General features: G+C 39.7%; 1 protein-coding gene across 8 annotated transcripts in view; it reads right to left on the minus strand.

Annotated features, from left to right (window-relative positions):
* Positions 1-974: 974 nt before the first annotated feature.
* LOC109420344 (E3 ubiquitin-protein ligase SH3RF1) overlaps positions 975-21,341 on the minus strand; it is a 74,799-nt gene continuing 54,432 nt past the window's right edge. For all 8 annotated transcript variants that reach the window (XM_029856894.2, XM_062861015.1, XM_029856893.2 and 5 more), the window contains 7 exons: positions 14,722-15,069; positions 14,343-14,660; positions 14,021-14,280; positions 5,127-5,811; positions 4,932-5,066; positions 4,603-4,869; positions 975-4,537 (listed from right to left, as the gene is read on the minus strand). In XM_029856894.2, the coding sequence (XP_029712754.1) occupies positions 4,363-4,537; positions 4,603-4,869; positions 4,932-5,066; positions 5,127-5,811; positions 14,021-14,280; positions 14,343-14,660; positions 14,722-15,069 (2,188 nt within the window). In that variant the 3' untranslated portion in view covers positions 975-4,362. The remainder of the gene's footprint in view (positions 4,538-4,602; positions 4,870-4,931; positions 5,067-5,126; positions 5,812-14,020; positions 14,281-14,342; positions 14,661-14,721; positions 15,070-21,341) is intronic.

Here is a 21,341-nt window from a genome sequence, read left to right on the forward strand (position 1 = left end):
TTGTAGAACTTATACAAGTTTAGTAAATTCTTAATTATTTAAATTTAAAGTTTAATAAATCTAAAGAAAACGCCTAAAAGTATGCAATTTTCATACCAAACAGGTCATTACTTTAGAAAAAGTACAATTTTATGCATAAATATCAATATTTGTAGAACTTTTGATGACGAAATCGGATTTAGCAAACACTTGGCAGCTATGAACATTCATTCGAATATTCATTTCATGTGCGATACAGCTATGGTAACAAAAGTTTGAAAGTGTCTTTGAAATTCTCCAAGCAAGCAGTTTCGGAAAATATTAAATTTAGTACAGAATTATGTGACTAATTAGCTGTAAAACATGTAAACTTATCATTCAATATTACTTAAGCCAGATGATGGTCATTTGCTACAAATTGTTTTAAGTTCAAAGCTTCATTTTTGACAAATAAAAAATGCCCTCATGTCGATCAATTTCACCCGAAATCACGGTATATAAAATAAAACAAAATAAATTAAAAATTTGGCCGACACCTGAAGTGACGAACTTTGCAGATCTTGTTGAGTAAATATATGAAGGATGATTGCAAGCTAATAGAAACATTTACTGCTTTTTCAAAGAAAAACAAGGAACAAGCTCACCAACATTAATCATTCACTTGAGCACCCGTTGACGATCGTGCGACTCTATTTTTCGACACTCGAAAAGAACAATTGTTAACAAATGTTAACATAATACTGCACACTAAACACTCGCGCATCTATTGTTTTGATTTCCAGGCGAGACAATAGCGAACGCGATCGATTATGCTGCCATACTCACCCCTTGCAGGAGCGATGCATGCACAACAAAGAACAACACAATACTGAATACTCCGTGTGTCTCGGTGGAGAATAGAATAAGATAAACTGTATATGTTTGTTGAGTACATGGTGTTAGGTGGTTTTAGTGCTGTGATCTAGGCTGTGATATTCAGAAATAAGTTTGACCCGGAAATTTTATAAGTAATTTTTATTTAAAGTACGAGTATACCTGTTTTTCATGACCCCCATAACATTATGCTGCCGCAACTGATATCCTTTTCAATCATTATTATCCAAACTGTCCCAAAGAATAGTGCCAATTAATGCCGCCAAACTCTCCAAACACTTGGATCCAATCACATGCTGCTATCATTTACCTATACGGATTTCATTCATCACGCTATAAATGCAAAACTTTTCCTCAAATACCACAAAATGCTTCAAAATCCTGACCTAAAGCCAATCCAGTGCAGTGCTTGAAAATTCAAGTATTTCCTTTTCTGAAGGCGTTGTTTTTTTGTTTTGCTAAGAAAAGCGAATATTTTCAAATTTCTGTCGATTTAGAACATAACCTAACCCTGTTCCGATTCAGTGCCAATATGTTGTTTGTCAAGACTTTTCCTCTAGGTTTCTTTCCTACTGTTTGTTTCCTATCGGGCTAATAAACTTTTGAGACCATTAAGTGAGTCGTGTTTGGTTCTGTTCGTTTTTTTTTTGCAATGTGATTAAACTTCTTTAGCTATCAATTTCAGTTAATTTAACTTGCTCCGATAATGCGCAGGTTTACTAGAAAACAGTAAATACTCTAAAGATTTGTCGATCATAAACAAATATAGAATTCAGTTATGTTTTGCACCGATTATGTCGGCTGCAGATGAGTTTGTTTTATATCTTTCGTTTAGATGTTGTTGCACGTTACAGTTTTGTTCGTTTGAATTTGCTATACATTTGCGGTTAAACAGAAACATTGCTCATCAGTGTGTTAGAAGCACAGTTTTGTTAGACAATTCGTGCTTTTGCATTAGACGCGGGTTTTGGCTATTGCGTTAGATTGGAACGTACATGAAACACAATTTTATCACAAACGGCAGTAGTTACCGGTAACAACTCGTTAGCGTTCTATTATATTGGTCTATTATTTGTTCACTGAATCATTTTTCATTTCAGATAAAATAACTTTGGATAAAATAACAGTTCATGATTTTGCATTAGGTAAGCGACTTACACAGTGTATTCTGTGTATCGTCGCTTTTGGCGTTTTCCAATCGATACCTATCTGGTTTTATTGCTGCTGTTCTTTGTTGTGCTGTGAATGTAAAGAGTATGATCCTAGCTAGTTTAGGTAGTGCCTACGGTTAGCATAGCTCAGATCAATCTCCATCATAAAAGAACAGCAACGATCAACCTCTGCAAACAAATGCACAATGGTACAGCCTAAGTGGTTTTAGTCCGAGAGCCTTAATTTTGTAAGCGAATTTCCATCTAGGAAACCTTGTGAATCCGGTGTTTCCTATTTTCAATAAAAACGAAATGGCAAACTCGCGTATCATGCCTCGAGAATGTGTGCTTGTCAAAAACGCAATTGTCGCTATCCTCGATTATGAACTAACTGCTATAATAGTGCTGTTTCAATTGACGTATCTGCTGGTAATCTTAACAGGAAACACATATATTGCTCGATTTATTAATCGCATGATAAATCATCGTCAAGAGAGAAAGTGTGAGAAATTTTGTTTCTCCTCCTTGGGGAAATTAAGCCACTGCGTCCAATAAGCCGAACTTTTGTGGCATGAGTGTTAGACATAACACTTTGCTCTAGATGAATTAGTCACGAATTGATCAATTGGCATGTTTCAGAAGAAGAATCTCTATCTGGCCATTGCGTCATCTTTTTTGAACATTTGAATGTTACTTCGCAAACACAAACTGTGACTTTCAGGAATCCCTGGTCAACCAACAGGTTGAGGATCAAGGGCCGATTCTTCAATTATAGCATAATAAACGTGCACAGCCCACACTCCGGAAGCACTGATGATGACAAGGACGCATTTTACGCGCAGCTCGAACGCGAGTACGATCGCTGCCCAATCCACGATGTCAAGATCATCATCATCAAGAGATTTTAACGCTCAGGTAGGCCTGGAGCAGAAATGGTGGAACTCTGATTTGGCCAAGCTCAGGAAACAATGTAGAAAGCGTTGGAACGGACGACGTTCGGCTGGATCGGAAGCTTTGAGGTTGGCTCGCGAGGCCTACCAAAAAGTTCTTTGGTCTGCTTAACGATCCGGCTGGAAAACCCTTTCTACAAATGATTCCAGTTTGAGTAAAGTCAGCCGGTTGAATAAAATGCTTGCGAAATCTAAGGATCTTCGAGTGCCAAATGACGATTTTACTTCCTCCGATGAGGAAGTTTGGAATGATTGGTGGATATTACATCTTCGGATGAACCTGATGTCTTTTCTTGTAGTTACGATTCTCTCGAATCGGCTCGGAGTATCATAACTTTAGAATCGATTGAGTGGGCACTAAATAGCTTAGAATATTTGTGCAAAGCTGGATGGATCGAAATCAAGAGATGTGCCTTTGAGTACAAAACGTTAGCAGAAAAATCAGTCAAAGAACAAGGAAATATTAGATCAATCCAATCGATTCACTTTCACCTCCAAGATCTTCGATCGTGAATACCTAGCAACAGATTTTAATAGTGAAACGGTGAGTATTACCTTGTGACTTCTGCTTGTTTGTGATAATGCTTGCGATTAGTTGTAAGATTCTGCTATAAGAGTATTATAGTATTATAAATGCGATCATTCTCTGCTATTTTGTGTGTCGACGATCATTGTTCTTTTAGTTATAGAAAGTGGTCACATAATTCAAACACAACATCGAACGTAGACGCTAGAGTATGGTTAAGAAAGTTTGTACAACAACATTTTTGCTTGTTCGAGAAAGCGGAATGAGCTCGTAGATCAATCAACTGATACACACAAAGACAGACACACGAAATTCGCACAGAGAAAGACAGACACAAACAACAATTATACAGGTTTTGTTACAGAGAAACGATAGTGTTTGCAATTTCGGTATCTAATCTGTGTATTGCGTACAATTTTGTCATGCTAACAATTGCCTACAACTGGTGTGGGTGATTATATCATCATCAGGATTTAAGTTTAACTTTCCTAAAACGGTTTATTTTAACGTTACGATTCAGACTTTAAAAGACCCAATAAGATAAAAATTAGGTACAAATTTGCACTTTTTGTTTGCCTAATTCAATGTCGCCCTAAAATTTGTTTCGATCATAATGTTCATTGCTTACCTAAGGATTGCTAAATATTTTCTCCCTAACACTAGTACCACTTTTATAAGGACAAATAAAAAAAAACGTAAAGCACGTACTGACTCTTCACTACACGAGACACGATCATTACTAATACCGACTTTTGATTATACCACTGCTGTTGGTGCTGTACTTAAAATGCTAATCACTGCTCCGGAGAGTACCTTGCATATCTATTTAAGTAGAAACTTAAAATACAAAACAGATTCATTCCCGATTATCCCAGTAACGGCGTCACTTGTCCGCCGGTTCGACAAAAGACGCCGGAAACAGACCGGTTTTGCCGGAACGCTGGTGGGTGCCTTTGTACCAGCCGTTATCCCGCTTTTTGTGCACCAACACGACGTCCCCGACGCGGAGTTCCAGCTCGTACTCGCTGTTCGGCGGGTAGGGCACGATGCATTTGAATCTGAAACGGTGAAACGGGTAGAAATGGTTTGAAGTTGCTGACTACCTGATAGAAAAAAGACTCACCTTTCCCGGACCGCCTGCGAGTGCGCCTTGGACTTGGATGGCGTCCCATTCATGTGGGAGATGATGGCTGATGCGTCCAGGCTTTGAGATTTCCGATGGTACGGATGAGATTGCTTCGGCGCGTGCGATGCCGACGACGTCGAAGCAGGTGCTTCGTGAGATTGTTGTTGCAGCAGCTGGTGCTGCTGTTGCTGATGGTGTGCTGAACCTGCAGCCACTGCCGCAGCATGTTTGGAGGAAGTTTTACCGGATGCTTCACTTTTGAGACTGAAATGAAGGAAATACGGTTACTTATATGTTTCAGATAGTTAGAGAGAGGTTTTTGCTACCCATGCATTGACGGCCGCTCTTTGTGGGGTTTCACCCGCTGAGAGCCATACATATAAGGAACATTTTCGCGACCATGTGCTAACAGCACGTCGACGGGGAGATTTTGAAGAAGTTGACTCGGACAAGAACCAGATCTAGAATTTAAAAAAATATGTTAATATCGAATTGAATCCAAAGCACACACGCGTACATACCTCACATGCACTGGATTGATAATTTGCTGCAGGTTGGATTTGATGGGTGCACCACCCGGCAAAGAACTATCTTCAAACACTGGATTATCCATCGAGTATGCTGGGTTGGTTGTTCCACCATTACTCGAGGTGGGAGATTTCGATCGTTTGATATTGGTCAGTCGCTTCATCAAACTAACCGCCGAAGAATCTTTCTTCTCCTTGACTGGTTGTGCCGCTGCTGCTGCTGCTGCAGCAGCAACTCCAGTCTGCAATGGGTCAGGTCCGGCTGCGGCAGCGGTGTTCCGATCCGGTGGAGCACTTCCCGATTTTCTCCCAAACAGTGAATCGATATATCCCGATTGATTGGGGTGCTGCTGTGGCTGTTGTGACTGTTTGGTCCACACGGGACCGGCACCACCGGCAGGGGCTCCGGAATTATTTGCAATGGTCGCGTCCCGTGGGGGTAAGGCAGGCAATGTGATTTGGGCTAGGTTACTGGACGGGTTCTGGACACCGCAGGTGGCAGTGGTAGAGGCAGTGGCACCGCTGGATGGTCCCTGGTTGTTTGTATTCCGGCTGGAGTGGCCTGCTTCGCGTCCCTTGTACACGGTGACATAGTTACCGGGGAAAACTCCAGATTTCTGCTGCCGATTGGCACCCTTGAACCAACCGTCCTGACAGCGTTCGGTCACGTAGTAGATTGCTAGTAATCATAGAGAAATGAATAAAGTCAAATAATACTGCAAGGGCCCATAAAGCCGAGGCGGTAAACGCACGGGTATTCAGCATGACCATGCTGAGGGCGACGGGTTCGATTCCCGGTCGGTCCAGGATCTTTTCGTAAAGGAAATTTCCTAGACTTCCTTGGGCATAGAGTATCTTCGTGCCTGCCACACGATATACGCATGCAAAATGGTCATTGGCAGAGGAAGCTCTCAGTTAATAACTGTGGAAGTGCTCATAGAACACTAAGCTGAGAAGCAGGCTTTGTCCCAATGAGGACGTTACGCCAAGAAGAAGAAGAAGAATACTGCAATTTAACATTGTTGTTAGACATTGTATTTGACCGAATTTTCAATGCAAACCCCGTAGTTTCCATGAAGGTAAATCCAGGTCCCTAGGTTAGTGGGTTGGAGCCAGGCCCTGCGAGCCATCTATACACAAGTACATAACGAAACGGCAACAAGAGATAAATACTATTAATAGCAATGGTCTCAGCGACGGAAACGGGCTTACGATTGGAAACTCGGTACGTAGACCTCCTAACAACATACCGAAGTACCGCTGATTCGGCATCGTAGAACTATAGGAATAGTGCGGTATAAATGAACCTTTAGAGACGATCAATGAAATAAGAGTTGTGCAGAATCATGGCATTGCATAATTCAGATCCCATCGAAATCACCACTATCCTCCGCCCAGCAACTCCTATCCCTACCTCCCCGTGATATCGGCCCTAAATTGCAAGCAATCTTAGGGAAGATTGGGTAACTAAACCCGGTGGGGACTTTGATCGTAGGCTACCACGTAAGGAGTGGTTCGCTTATGCAAAACCTGAGCGTCTGTACTTCAGGAAGAGCGGAGCGGCTCACAACAGCGTCTTTTTCTAATGTTAGGGGCGACTGACAGACGTCCGAGTGTCAGGGAAGGACTCTAAGCTCAACTATAGACTATGGTCCTCCGGAAAGTAGGGGGTTGTTGTCCGGAATAATACGAACCGAGACTAACGGCAATGACCCAAGCGAACAAAAAGAACTTTGAGAGCACCCGCATATTTGCCGATCTATTCAAGGACCACGGATTCGGCTTTGTAGTGCTGCGCTACTGTAGCGTGTGTTAGACAGGACCCACGGTGCGAACGTTTAAAGGTAATAAACATCATCTATTGCAGCTTGCGGCAACACACGCAGGATGTACAGGCTGAGGATCAAGCACTGATGATGAAAGAGATGCATTTTACGCGCAACTCGAACGCGAGTGCGATCGCTGCCCAAGCCACAATTTTAAGATCATCATAAAATCAGTGGAAAGTTCAGCGCCCACCGGCTGATGTACGAAAGCGGCCTACGACTCATCGACTTCACCGCCTCCAAAACATGGCCATACGCAGCAACTTCCAACACAGCCTCACTTATTGTAACAAGTAAAGATCACCACAAACACGGGAGGTGTCTGGGACCCGGCAGAGCAGAGAGCGATAGAGGCGAACAGCCGAAAAACGAATCCACCGCAGAAAGAAAAAAAAAATAGCACAAGGAAAATTTGATTGCTCAGGTGCAAGAAAGTGTGGAGCAGACTGGTATGCGGAGGTTTTACGAAACTGTCAATGGCTTGCGGAGAAAAACAGCGCCTTCTCCCGTCATGTGCAACGACCGCGAAGGAAACTTGCTGACAGACAAAACAATGGTGGCTGCCAGATGGAGAGAGAACTTTAAGGAATTGTTGAACGGTGGAAGTGGAAGAGCGACAGACAGAATGCGAATCGACAACGACGAACAAGCTGTGGAACCTCCAACGCTAGACGAGATCATTAGAGGCAGTCATTAGAGGGCTGAAGAACAATTAGGCTGCTGGGAAGGACGAATATATGGAAGGATATATGGAAAGAGGAAGAACTGTCTGCTAGTTGGTTAGATGGTCTCATTTGTCGTCTATACAAAAAAGGGTATCGACTGGAGTGCGCGAATTACAGAAGAATAATACTTCTCAATTCAGCGAACAAAATTTTGTCCGCAGAGGCCGATTGAGGAGTCTTTCGTCGGCCAATATCAGGCGGATTACCGTGAGGGCCGATCAACGACGGATCAGATGTTCACCCTGCGGCAGATTCTCGCTGAATTTCGAGAGTACTACTTGCAGACCCATCCTCTGTTTATTGATTTCAAGGCGGCGTACGATTCAATGAAGAGAAACGAGTTACGGCAGATAATGATCGAACATGGTTTTCCGGCGAAGCTGATTAGTGCGACGCTTGACGGATCGAAATCAAGTGTATGTTTTGCGGATGAAGTTTCGTCATCGTTCGTAACCTTAGATGCTTTGTCGAACTTACTGTTCTGCCGTGAATCACATATCAGTCCCATCTTTGCAGGATTTCCTATGCAAATGGGACAGATATGCGATTCACGGCAGTGTTCAACATAGAACTGGAAGGAACGATAAGGAAAGCTGGCGTGCAAAGAAGCGGAACCATTGTGACGCGGTCGCATATGCTCCTGGACTTCGCGGACGTTATCGACATCATCGGGATCGGTCTTCGGGCTTTAAGAGGGATACTGCGAGGATTGGACTAATGATCAATAGCACAAAGGCCAAGTACATGATTACTGGCGGTCAACGTCGGTCTGGCCGTGGTAGTGGTGGCAAAGTTTGTGCTAGAGCTAGATGGTGAAAAGGTGAAAAGTTTGACGTTGTATGAATTTGTTTACTTGGTACTCTAGTGACGTGCGATAATGATTTTACCCGCGAGACAGATTGCAGCTGCAAATCGGGCCTTTTCGGTCTGCGAAACCAGCTGGAGTCCCGTAGGCTGCAACCAAAGACAAAACTCGCGTTGTACAAGACTCCGATTCTTCCGGTTGCTTTATACGGTTATGAAACGTGGACGTTAAAAAGGTTGGAGTCTTCGAACGTAAAATGCTGCGAAAAATATTCGGCGGTAAATTTGAAGATGGTATTTGGCCCCGTCGCATGATCTACGAATTGTACCAAGCATATAAAAGATTGATATAGTGTAGCGAATGAAACACGACAGGCTGCGGTGAGCTGGGCAAGTAGCTCGTATGCCGGAGGAACGACAAGCTAAATTCTTTTTCAGCAGAGAACCAGGAAGGGGTCGTCGGCTTCGTGGAAGGCCGCGCACACGTTGTTGGCTTTTTGCAGTTGAGGAGGTCCCAAAGTATTGTAAACGTTCAGAGTGACTGGCAGCCATTGGCCCAGGACCGAGACCAGAGGAGGCAGATACTTCATTCGGCGTTGACTCATTGCTACGTGTTGTACCTATCAAGTATCAAGTATGTACGTGTAAAGGAGTGGACGGAATGCATGGTTCGACGAGGAGTGCAGAACCAATTTGGAAGAAAACACACAAAACAGCGCGAGCGGTAATGCTGCAGCAACTGGCAAAAATTTCCCAAATGGAAAAGAACATGCATTTAGAGCCGCTGCAGATGCAGCCCGGCTGAACGTGGAACGATACAAATTTCAGCGGAATTAGCAGACTCACCTCTTTTGGGTGAAAAATCGCTACCTGAAAGAAGCGCAGAGCGAGAAAATGGAACTGCTATACCGTGGGGTGCCCTAACACGGTGTGTTTATAGAGCAACTTTAAAACAAAAAAATAAGTAAGTCTGAAATTTTGCCCAATGATACTTTGGGCCATTCCCTTCAATTTGCTGGGTCGGTGGAAATCATCCATCGGGGGGTCTAGAACAAAAATTTTTTATGAAGGTTTTTCATGCAAAAACTGTTAAAAGCGAATATTGTAAATTATTGCATCTCCTACAAATAGTCACAACTTTTTTGTCTTTGAAGATAGAACCATAAAAATTTCAGGCGTTTCGAAGTAGTATGCGTAGATGACTCTGTAAAAATTTCATTGAAATATGTTGAATGGTTTTCAAATAATACCAAAACTATCAAACGCATTCTAAAATACTAAGCTTAGTAGCAAAAGTCCAACAAAATATCAATATATATTTTATATAATGATACAAGAAAAATATTTAATTCTAAGCACCTTGAGTCATCATGCTGCGGTACTGTGAAGACTAGTTTTTCAAATGATGAACAGATACATAGTCAAATACATGAAAGGAAAACACACACACACTGCCATTATGTAGCTTTTCACTAAAGTATTAATTATTTATTTCAAGAGCGTGGTTTTGCGTATACATGTTTATTTTTTCCAGTTTTTAATAATTAAGGTCTTATCTAAATATCAAATTGCAAGCGAAAAGATTTACGGGAGCGTGGCCCAATAATTTGGATTACAAAAAAAACTGTTTGTTATTTTTTCGAAAGATATAGGTTTATCTTGACAATATTCTACTAGTAAACAACGCCAAAACAATGATCAATCACTCTTCCTCATGCTTGGTGGTTTTAAATTACACAGAAAATATTTTTTAAACATCATATACAAATCGATAAGACTACTTTTGTCATTATTATCGAATTGTTTTTCCTAGGCTTTGTGCTGAACAGTCTATTTTCATGCTTAATTTAGAAACATTTTCAATAAGTACTCCATTCTTTCAACTATTCTTTCAGTACTTATTATCAGTTATTTGTTTATGAATGGTGGCATAAGCAATAAGCAGCATATTGCTATTAAATTCAAAGACAAACTTAAGTTTAGGTCTAACAGCTATGTCAAATATCGTGAAATAATCCGGAAACTATGTTTAGTACTGTAAAGTTGCCCTTGATCGAATATTGCCCAACTGGATTCCGTTTTGAATTCAGTTCTCGTTATTGTGTTCTTCAATCAAGACAGTGTTTTAATGTAGACTTATACCCACAACTTCAATGTTAATATGAGGTCTTTAACAGGTTTACCTTGTTTTTATTGTTTGACTAAGGTGAAATACTATTTAATTTTGTGCTTATAAACATTAGTTTCAAAATTATTTAGTTTCTGTACTTTTTCCTCAAAACAGAGATGTTTCCCAATCCTCGAGTGCTTTTCTTGGCTTACCAATTAACATTTAAATATTCAGCAATCATGATAATTGTGTTTATTATAGGATTCGTAATAGAGGCATACTTGTACTTGTGAGCATGTATACGCAAAACCACGTTCTTGAAATAAATAATTAATACTTTATTGAAAAGCTACATAATTGCAGTGTGTGTGTTTTCCATTTATGTATTTGACTATGTATCTGTTCATCATTTGAAAAAACTAGTCTTCACAGTACCGCCATCATAATGACTCAAGGTGCTTAGAATTAAATATTTTTCATGTATTATTAGATAAAAAAATATAGATATATAGTTGGACTTTTGCTACTAGGCTTAGTATTTTAGAATGCGTTTGATAGTTTTGGTATTATTTGAAAACCATTCAACATATTTCAATGAAATTTTCACACAGTTATCTACGCATACTACTTCGAAACGCCTAAAATTTTTATGGTTCTATCTTCGAATACAAAAAAGTTGTGCCTTTTTGGTGGAGATGCAATAATTTACAATATGCGCATTTAACAGTTTTTGCATGAAAAACCTTCAAAAAAATTTTTTGTTCTAGACCCCCCGATGGATGATTTCCACCGACCCAGCAAATTGAAGGGAATGACCCAAAGTATCATTGAGCAAAATTTCAGACTTACTTATTTTTTTATTATAAAGTTGTTCTACACAACACACCGTGCCTAATTTCGCGCGGGTCCAAATTTCGCTCACTGATCATATTTCGACATCATAATCATAAAAACAATTGTGCAATTGTCCCAATTTCACTTTAATTATACTATCTAGAGTAAAATTTGGTCAATGCAACGATTAGTTCTATGATTATTTTCTCTAAATATTATCAGTGAGCGAAATTTGGACCCGCGCGAAATTGGGGCACCCCACGGTACCATGCTCTTGAAACACGGAAGTTCTACCAGAAGCTCAACGCATCCCTCAAAGGCTACGTGCCGCAAACCGAAAGAACGAGAGCCTCTTGACGGACTGACGTAAGGTAAAATTACCTACCCTATTACCTATTTTAAAAGGTAGAAGCAGCACATCGATAAACGCTTGAATGCCGTGAAGAATGTATGGAACGGGAGACCAAGGCAACGGAGAAAACAACTACCTACTTCTGAAGGGAAGTAAAACGTAGGTCCCGAGATGAACTAGCCTAGGGTTAAAAATTTCGTTAATACAGACAAAAAAACAACTACCTACATCAGTGCAGAGATACGGAAACAATCCAACTCCCAGGCCGAGGGAAGTTAAGGATGCTTTTCACCAGTCAAAAACCAACAAAACAGCTGGTAACGATAGTATCGCACCTGAACTCAGTAAGGTACAAGATAAGCCCAGAAAAGTTGGCCACCTGTTTGTGCCGGTTAAGAGTCATGATTTGGGCAACCCAACAACTATCGGAGGAGTGGAAAGACGAGGTAATCTGTCCCATTCAGAACAAAGACAACCATTTGAAGAACTTCAGAGCGATCCTCATTTTGAATGCCGCCTACAAAGTACTATCCCAGATGATCTTCCGTCATCTTTCACCTAAAACGAATGAGTTCGTGAGAAGTAATCAAGTAGGCTTCATCGACGGCCGGTCGACAACGGACCAGATCGTCACCGTACTGCAAATTCTCCAGAAATACCAGTTTCCAACGCAACACCTGTTCATCGAGTTTAAGGCGTCATACGACAGTATCGACTGAAAAGAGAAAACGGCTTTCCTGGGAAGCTGACCAGATTGATCAACGCAACGATAAGTCGGGCTAAAAAATGCGACGAGACGGGCTCAACAGCCGGGGAACGATTTCGCAAAACCCGGACAATTTGTGTGCTTTAAAGACGACATAGACATTACCGCCAGAACATTTGGAACGGTGGTAGAGCGGTACACCCGCTTGAAACGCGAACAAGCAAAGATCGTACTGGTGGTGAATGCACCAAAAGCATAGTAGGGTGGGGCGGGTCAAGATGGGTCACCTAAGGATGGATCACCATAACTTTGTAAATACAAATCGTATTGGTTTGTATTCGTCCGCTATTCTTTAATACACTAGTTAGCTATTCTAAAAGTCGATTAAAAGTTTATTAAATACAAAATAAGACGTTAAACAAGCAGTTTTAAAAAGTGATCGATTTTGCGCCGTGAAAAAAGTGCGGGGCAAGATGGGTCACCTTTTAAGTAATTCACATTTTCTCAACAAAAAACGTCAAAATATAAGATTTGTTCCGCATTCATATATGCTCCATATCAATACTGAGTGAACAAGAGCTACTAGTAAACATTTTATAAATTCATTTGGAATATAAGAAACTTTACGATATGAGTGGTCCTAAGGCGACTTGAAAAACGATGTTTTTGCTAAAAAAATATCATAATTTTATGTTATAATTTTGAGCGTTCATTCCGCTTGATGGAAGTCATTTATGAGATAGTCTTGTAATAAAAAATAATTATCTTTTGAATGCTCCAAAAATAAGTTCAAAATTGAAGGTGACCCATCTTGCCCCGCGGCCGTTTATATGGAGATTATATGGAATGTATCGCATAAGAAAAATGGCTAAAAACCATTTTTTTTTTTAATTTCCAATGAATGTGAATAATTTTTCAATCAATGCCCCAAACTTTTGTGTATTCATGGTGGTCGTCTAACAAAATTATTAACATAATCAAAACATGAGTAATGCGCCCGAAAATGGCACTGACCCATCTTGCCCCGCCCCACCCTATATACTATGCTGGTAGGCGAAACCGAACACGGCCGGATGTCACAACGGAGATACCTTCGAGATGGTGGAGGAATTCGTCTATCTCGGATCCTTATCGACGGCTGACAACCATGTCAGTCACGAAATTTGAAAGCCCATCCCAAAAGTTGTTCTTACTGCAGAAGAAGCAGCGGTCTAAAAGATTTACCCCCAAACCAAATGCAACATGTATAAAACCTTATAAGACCGATAGTCCTCTACGGACACGAGACATGTACTATACTCAAGGAGGACCTGCAAGCACTCGAAGTTTTCTAACGGCGCATGCTAAGGATGACTTTCAGCGAAGTGCAGGAGAACGGTGTGTGGCAGAGAAGGATAAACCAAGAGCTCGCTGCACTCTACGGCGAACCCAGTATGGCCAAATCCAGAAATCTTTCTTCCATAGAGTTTTGGAAAAGCATTCCTAGAATTTGAAATATGCTACAAAACGTTGCAAGCCAGTTTTTACTTACATCCTTTTTTCAGCTCCAGTTCGTCCGGTTTCTGCGGCTTGTAAGGGTAGAGAGCTATGTAGGTGGCAGGTAGTTGGGGTTGCTGATGTTGGTAATGTTGACTAGCGGCAGCCTTCGCAGCATTCGACTTCTGATAGTTGAGCATATCAGGTCGACCGGTGGACTGCGGCGTATGTTCGGTGGACGTAGCCTGCGTCGCCGTACTTGCCGGCTGTTGCTGTCGGTCCGCATCCGGAGTACTCAAAATCTCAGCGGAATGGCTAAAACGGGAAACTTAGTTACATAGATAGCTATCGATAAACATCAAATAATTGGTTCGTACCGATTGGGATGATTCAGTGGCCCGCCGACGTTAGCAACGCCAGTACTTGAACTAGCTACAAAGGTCGTTAGTGAGTGACGTTTCTCCTTATGGTGTTCCTTACTGCTGGAATTTCCCCCCGCTGCCGCTGTAGAAGTGGCGGTTGTTGTCGTTAGAAATTGTGACGTAGGACTGCTTGGTGCGGTACTGGAGTTCGAACTGGTGGTGCTGTTGGAAGTATTAGGACTGGTAGTTACACTGGAACTAGTTGTATCACTGGCATTCAGATCAAAAGGTGTCGGAGGGACAGTTCGGTTGTTGGATGCGCTGGCCAAAATACTGTAAACAAAAATAAAAGTTTAAAATTCAGGTTCTGAATAATCTGTGCCGTTCAACTCACTGTTTCAACGCCGACTCCATCATATGCTTTGCCAAACTGTTCATCTCCACGAACGAAATGGGGAAAATTCCAATCTTGTCTGCTATCCGCCCTTCGGCCCAGTTTTGGTCCACCCGGCGGAGCACGTGAATCAGGGCACCTTTCTTGAACGTCAGGCAACCTTCCTCGTCGTTTGGTCCCATGCTGAAATCGTACAGGGCCTTACACTGGGGATACGGTAGCGGTACTATCACCTGCAGATGGTTCAACGGAACGGCACCTTCTTTTCCGTTGACTTCGCCCACGCACCAGTTGTGGTCGATTTTCTTCTTGAGGATGACGATGTCGCCCTTTTTAAAGCTGATATCACTGCAGTTTTTAGAGCAATTAAATCATGTTAATCAATTGTAGTGTTATGTTTCAGACAATTAGGTATTCGCAGATTTTACAATTATTAATTTGTTTTTATTATATTGCATTACAAAGTGTAAAGTCATAAAAACTAATAAAAAAATATAAATTAGTAGACCAAGTGTTCTCAATAATCAAACCAGTAGAAGGGTGCGTGCACTTTATCACACGCGACAAATAGACCAAGCCTTGAAGAATCGTTTGAGTCAAGCCTAACTTGTAAACACTCCTATTTCTAGAAGGTGAAAGTTGGACATGTGATGATAAATGTTGACGATCATATCCATCATAATGCACTGTAGATAAGACAGGAAAGCAAACTGAATCGAACATAATAGAAAACCGCACAGGTGTTTTGGAACTACAAAAATTAGGCAGAAGTTACACCTAAAGGAAGTGAGTTGGAATTTCAAACAAAATTAATCTCATACATGCTTTATAATAATTCTGCCTTGCATAACGATCGTGTTTGTAAGATTATTCCAATATTCTTATCAATTCATTTAATAATACATTAAAAGTAGTGATCAATTAACAGTGACCAGCCCACATTTGTGTACCGAGAAAACAGTGGTTAAAACCCACAGGGCACTAGCCTTTGTGAGAGTAGAACATTTACCCTGTGAAAGATTCAACTTAATCGATTGAAAACTGAGCTGCCGCAAATCGAGACGGGCTTGGTGGTCTAGTGGCTACCGCTTCTGATTCGTATGCAGAAGGTTATGGGTTCAATCCCTGGCCCGTCCTTTTCATCCTACTTTGTATCTTTCTATCCACTTTCTCTCGCTCTCTCTTCTCTACATATACAACTCATGTATATTCATATGTTCATAGCCATCGCTAGAACCAGAAACGAATTGAAAAAAAGTCGTTTCCCTCCCTTCCAACTTCTACTCACAGCACAGTGTACATATATAGCGCATATAAGTTACGCAACCAAAGCGTGCTGTGCCGCTTGACCTTATTCACCTTATTCACCACACAATCTATCACGAACACAATAAATATCCCCTATCCATGGATCGCATCACCGACCCAACGGTGACTCCCAGATCTTCCATCCTTTCCGTCTAAAAATACGTGCGGGTTGTGGGGACGCAGAGTGCTCTCGGTCTCTAGTAGCAACAACCAGTACACTCTAACATTCCTTTCCCTTCCCAGCTGACTATAAGGACTTGGCCGGCGCCGTTATTGATCAAATATGCATGAGCTGCTAAAATTGCACTTTGAGAATAAGTGGAATGTCCCAGCCTCTTATTCAGTTGGATCTCAGTGCAATTGGTACCAGTTCAGATCAATCACGGAGGAGCAACCATTGACATGTATAGTCAGAATTGATCGTTTGATCGTGAAAACTGAGCTGAAATTGATTGGAGCATGATTATTCCACGATACTATTTTGGGGTTGGATACTAAAATATGACTTTTTTTCAAACATCTCAGAAACCAGTACAGATATCGCAATTTCGAAGTCAAATTTGGTCCAATTGGGTTCTGGAATCACCTATTTAGGCTAGAATAACTTGGTTGAGGCCGTTTCCATTTAGGCGACATTATAGGCAAAGGATTTACGCATCCGATGTATTGTGCATATATGGTCTTCATGCCTAATTTTCACCTTCTAAATAAACAATTTCACACTTGTTTGCACTCTAGCAAATATTATCAAATCATTCATTTCATTACCTTTTTTGAATATGTACTCCCTTGCTCTTTCAGTAGGACAACTGCCTATGAAACCATAAAAATTTCAGATACATTTATCATTTATGCTTAAAATTATTTTTTCTGCGTGTAACTATTAAATTGCATTTCGTCCTGATGACCATTCGGCCTACCCGAGCAGGAGAAAATAGCTGAAGAATACCAAACTCAGATATGGAAAACCGAATACCTACAACCTGAATGAGGTATAAGAAGCCCTGCATAAAAGGTAAAATACCTAAAATAATAACTGGTGTATATTCTGCGCATAACACGGGAATAACAACATCAGGTATGGCAATACCTAAATAAAAATCGGCGATTTTTTCATATAAATAGCGGTTTTTCCATAACTGAATGATACCTCAAGCAGTTCTCCAAACCAAACCAATAACTCATTGAGGTATTTTATCAATACCTGCAAAATACCAAAATAAGTTATTTTCAATACCCAGGTAACCGATCAATACCTGGTCTTGGTATGATACCTGACTTTGGTAGGCTGCAGTTATGTGTCAGTTATTCATTCCTGCTCGGGTAATGACCAATGACCATTCGGCCTAATGACCCAGAATTTTGAAAGTCCTACACAGAGAGCTAAAAAAATCATTTTGGTGGAACAATGTGAGAAAATTATTCAATTATTTTTTCTGCCACTGAAAGTTTTTAATGAGAAACATTGCTGGTCCAAAATTTCTGATTATACATACTTCCAATAACTACAAAGTTTGTGTACAGTGAATCCAAACTATCTGCTTTATTTGTTCATTAGGTCGAAACTATCTACAATAGTGTATAAAGAAAAGGCACTTTCAACTGGAATGAACTAATTGAGTGACGGGTGGAAGCGGAACTGTTGATTCGTAAATTAACGCAGTTCATCTTAAATGTTCTAACCCGAGCAGGAATGAATAACTGACACATAACTGGAGGATAACAAAATCAGGTATCACACAAAGACAAGGTATTGATCGGTTATCCAGGTATTGAAAATAACTAATTTTGGTATTTTGTAGGTATTGATGTAATACCTCAACGAGTTATTGGTTTGGTGTTGAGGACTGCTTGAGGTATTATTGAATTATGGAAAAATCGCTATTTGTATTGAAAAATCGTCGATTATTATTTAGGTATTACCATACCTGATTTCATTATTCACGAGTTATGTTCAGAATACACACCAGTTATTATTTTAGGTATTTTACCTCTTATGCAGGGCTACTTAATACCTCATTCAGGTTGTAGGTATTCGGTTTTCCATACCTGAGTTAGGTATTCTTCTGCTATTTTCTGCTGCTCGGGAAGCTTTGAAGACGTTTTGTCACAACTCTATTTCATGTTTTTTTTTTTCAGCAATATTCCTTCAAGAATTTTTAGTGAAATCGCTGAAGCAATCTACAGTGCGTTCTTGGAGATATCTGCCAGAGCCCGTCATTCAGGAGAAAATACCAAAAGATTTGTGAAGAAATTTCTAGCAAAGAAAATATTGAACAAATTTAAAAAATAGTCATCTATAATTAAATTATACCTTAAAATCCTTGAAAAAAGCTGAATGAAATGGAAAGAATTTCCGAAGTTTTTATATACAGTACTTGATGCAAACTTTTCCGAAGAATTCTTAAAATAATGAGCATGAATTTGAGTAGAACATTGTGAGGGTAAATTTGAAAAAAAAAAATAGTAATATCTGGAGAATCCCAGTGAGACATTATTGAAAGAAACTTGAACTTTAGATAAGTATTATCCAGGGAGAATACCTTAGGGCTCGTCTACGAATTATGTAGACTATTAGGGGGCGGGGGTGGCCCGGTCAAAGTCTAAGCTTCATACTAATTCCGAAAATTTTGTATGGGCAAAGCTCTGAGGGTGGTTCTGAAATGGTAAAAAATGAGTCTACGTTGTGTATGGACAGCTTCTTGAGGAAATACTGAAGAAATCTCAAGAGGAACACATGAGGAGATGCCTGTACAAACAGAAAATATCTTCCTCCGCAGTTAAAATACTAAAAGATCCCTACAGTAATCACTGGAGGAAACTCTGGAAAAAATCCTGAAAGACAATGTTGCATGTTTTTAAAGATTTTTTTGCTGGTTTAAACTTCCTTCAGGTTTTTTTTCTATAATTTCTCCAGGTACTTGTCCTGTTATTTATCCATGAATTCCTTCAAAAATTCATCATGGTTGTTCTCCAAAGTTTTCACCATTATTTCTCATAGGAATTTGTATACTTTTTTTTATAAATTTCCTTCATGGTGCCTCGACAGTTTTTCTAAAATGATCTGAGGATTTCTACTAGAAATGGCGTTTGAACTATGCGGTGTATCACTCTGAAAATTCAAACGGTAAATCTATTGTTACGGGAGCTTTCCTAGTGGCTTCTGATGGATGGATTACTCCAGCCATGGATATTTATGAGAAATATTTATAATAAAATTTTAAGAATCATTTTTTTTTAAACTTGTATTTAAAAGATCAATTGTACCATATCCATCCGCGTAGCGAATTTGTCCCCTTAGTTCCAATGCCGTGCGCACTTGTTATAAACTACAGCCAGCGTGCACGACTTTGAAACTAAATAATATTATAGTTTTGTCAGAAACTCTTTCGAGCATTTTCGGTTTCTTTCGATATTTTTACAGGATTTTTTACAGAAAAAAATCAACCATTACGAAACAAATCACTCGAGAATTTTATAGATAAAAGTATTAACCTAAAAAAAGTTCATTCAAAAAGATCTTAAGAACAATATCAGAGAAGATCCTTAGATGAATTCTGGGGATACACCCTGAAGAAGACTATTGATGATTACTTGGATTTTGTTATAGAAGTATTCGGAGTAGAGCTCGAAGTTTGGTTCATTCCTCTAAATCCAATAGATAATATGTTATGTCCGATGATCATTTATAAAGTTGAAAGCATGTTTTACTTAAACACCTATGTTGTAAAAATTAATTATGCAAAATGAAGTTTATTGTAATGTAACTAATCTGGTTTAGTTCAGAGCTTTCTGGATCAATTTCGTATTGAATTACAGTCAGGTCTTTTTTTTACGCGGTTTTCATTTACGCGGCCGCGTAAATGAAAACTCTATACAAAAAAAAATCATCTTCTTATTTTTGCATGATTCGTCGAGAAATGGTGAGACTTTTTTTACGCGGTTTTTCGAATTTTGAACTGAGTTTTGTTTTTACGCGGTACGTATCCCCCGCGTAAAAAAAAACCTGACTATTACTGAAACCTATTGCCCAAGATCCAAACGATCTAGGATTCATATCAACGGGAATAAAAGTTATTTCAAGCACTAAAATGGCTTAACTCTCAATATGTTCATATACAAGGTTCACAGAACAAAGTTCGTCGAAGGGATTCGTCAAGCGCTGGTTGGTAGATCAAAAGAAGGCAATCTCACACAAAAAACTATTATGCAAATCAGAGTAAAATCATGTACAAAATTTGCATGACGGAACAGCAAAACCAATTCCGCGCCAAATCCGCGCGAGGGCTGAATTCCAGAGGCAAATCCGCGCCAAATCCGCGATAAAAGCGAAATCCGCGAATTTCGCGAAATCCGCGCTGTTGTAACAACCCTGCTATTGCAATAAAATGATTTGTAGTAAAAGTTTCAATTCTGTTGACTGATGAGAATCGTGGTCGTACTTGTATTATTGCTTTGAGTTTGACTTTCTTTGGGTGATCGACTGTACGTTGGATGATATCTTTAATTAACATTTCAGTCTAATTTGGTAAATTAAAAACAACTATATGTTTTCTTAACCCGACGTTTCGGTCCTTATTGGACTTTTGTCAAGGATTCTGTAATGTTTGAGTTTGACCATATCGCTAACTGTTCAAAACTTAGACGCCAAAAAACTGTGAAAAGTGATTAATTGCATTCGAAATCACACTAGCATTAGTGGCCAATTTTTGACAGCTCCTCCCCTCTTAATGTATATTCTCCCATACCTAATAGAAGGCTCCTAACAATATCATAAACTTCCCCTAAAATGCTTCGTCTTGAATGGGAGTTAATATGTGAAAATCCACGTATAAAAATACCCAAAAATTGGTTAGACTAAAAAAACATTTTGTGTTGTATTAAATTCAGATAATAGCAATTTAATTACTTTGATCCATTTTGAATTCTATTCTTGATGGTTGGTGTGGGGTTTGGTTCTCCGAAATAGGATTAATTTAATTGCGCTAATGGGCATGTATTCCAAATTTACTTTAACTTATTTTTAACGCGTATAGGAATCAAATTTTCAATATTTCAATTTTTTACTTGAAAGTTCACACAAATTCCTTAAAGTCACCCAAACCACACTTTTTTGTAAGTAATGTTATTTTTAAGTTACATTGGTTTAAAAAAATGGTCAAAAACTCAAGCCCTTTTCAAATATTATTGTAGATAAATTTAAAAAAAAAAACAACAAAAAAGTATGCAAAGTTGCTTTACAGTACATAGTTTTCATACCTACAAAATTCCATTGAATTCTGAGAGGGTGCTGCTAATCCCAAAATCGAGTT

This window comes from Aedes albopictus, chromosome 3 (assembly GCF_035046485.1).
Source record: "Aedes albopictus strain Foshan chromosome 3, AalbF5, whole genome shotgun sequence".
Taxonomy (NCBI): Eukaryota; Metazoa; Arthropoda; class Insecta; order Diptera; family Culicidae; genus Aedes; species Aedes albopictus.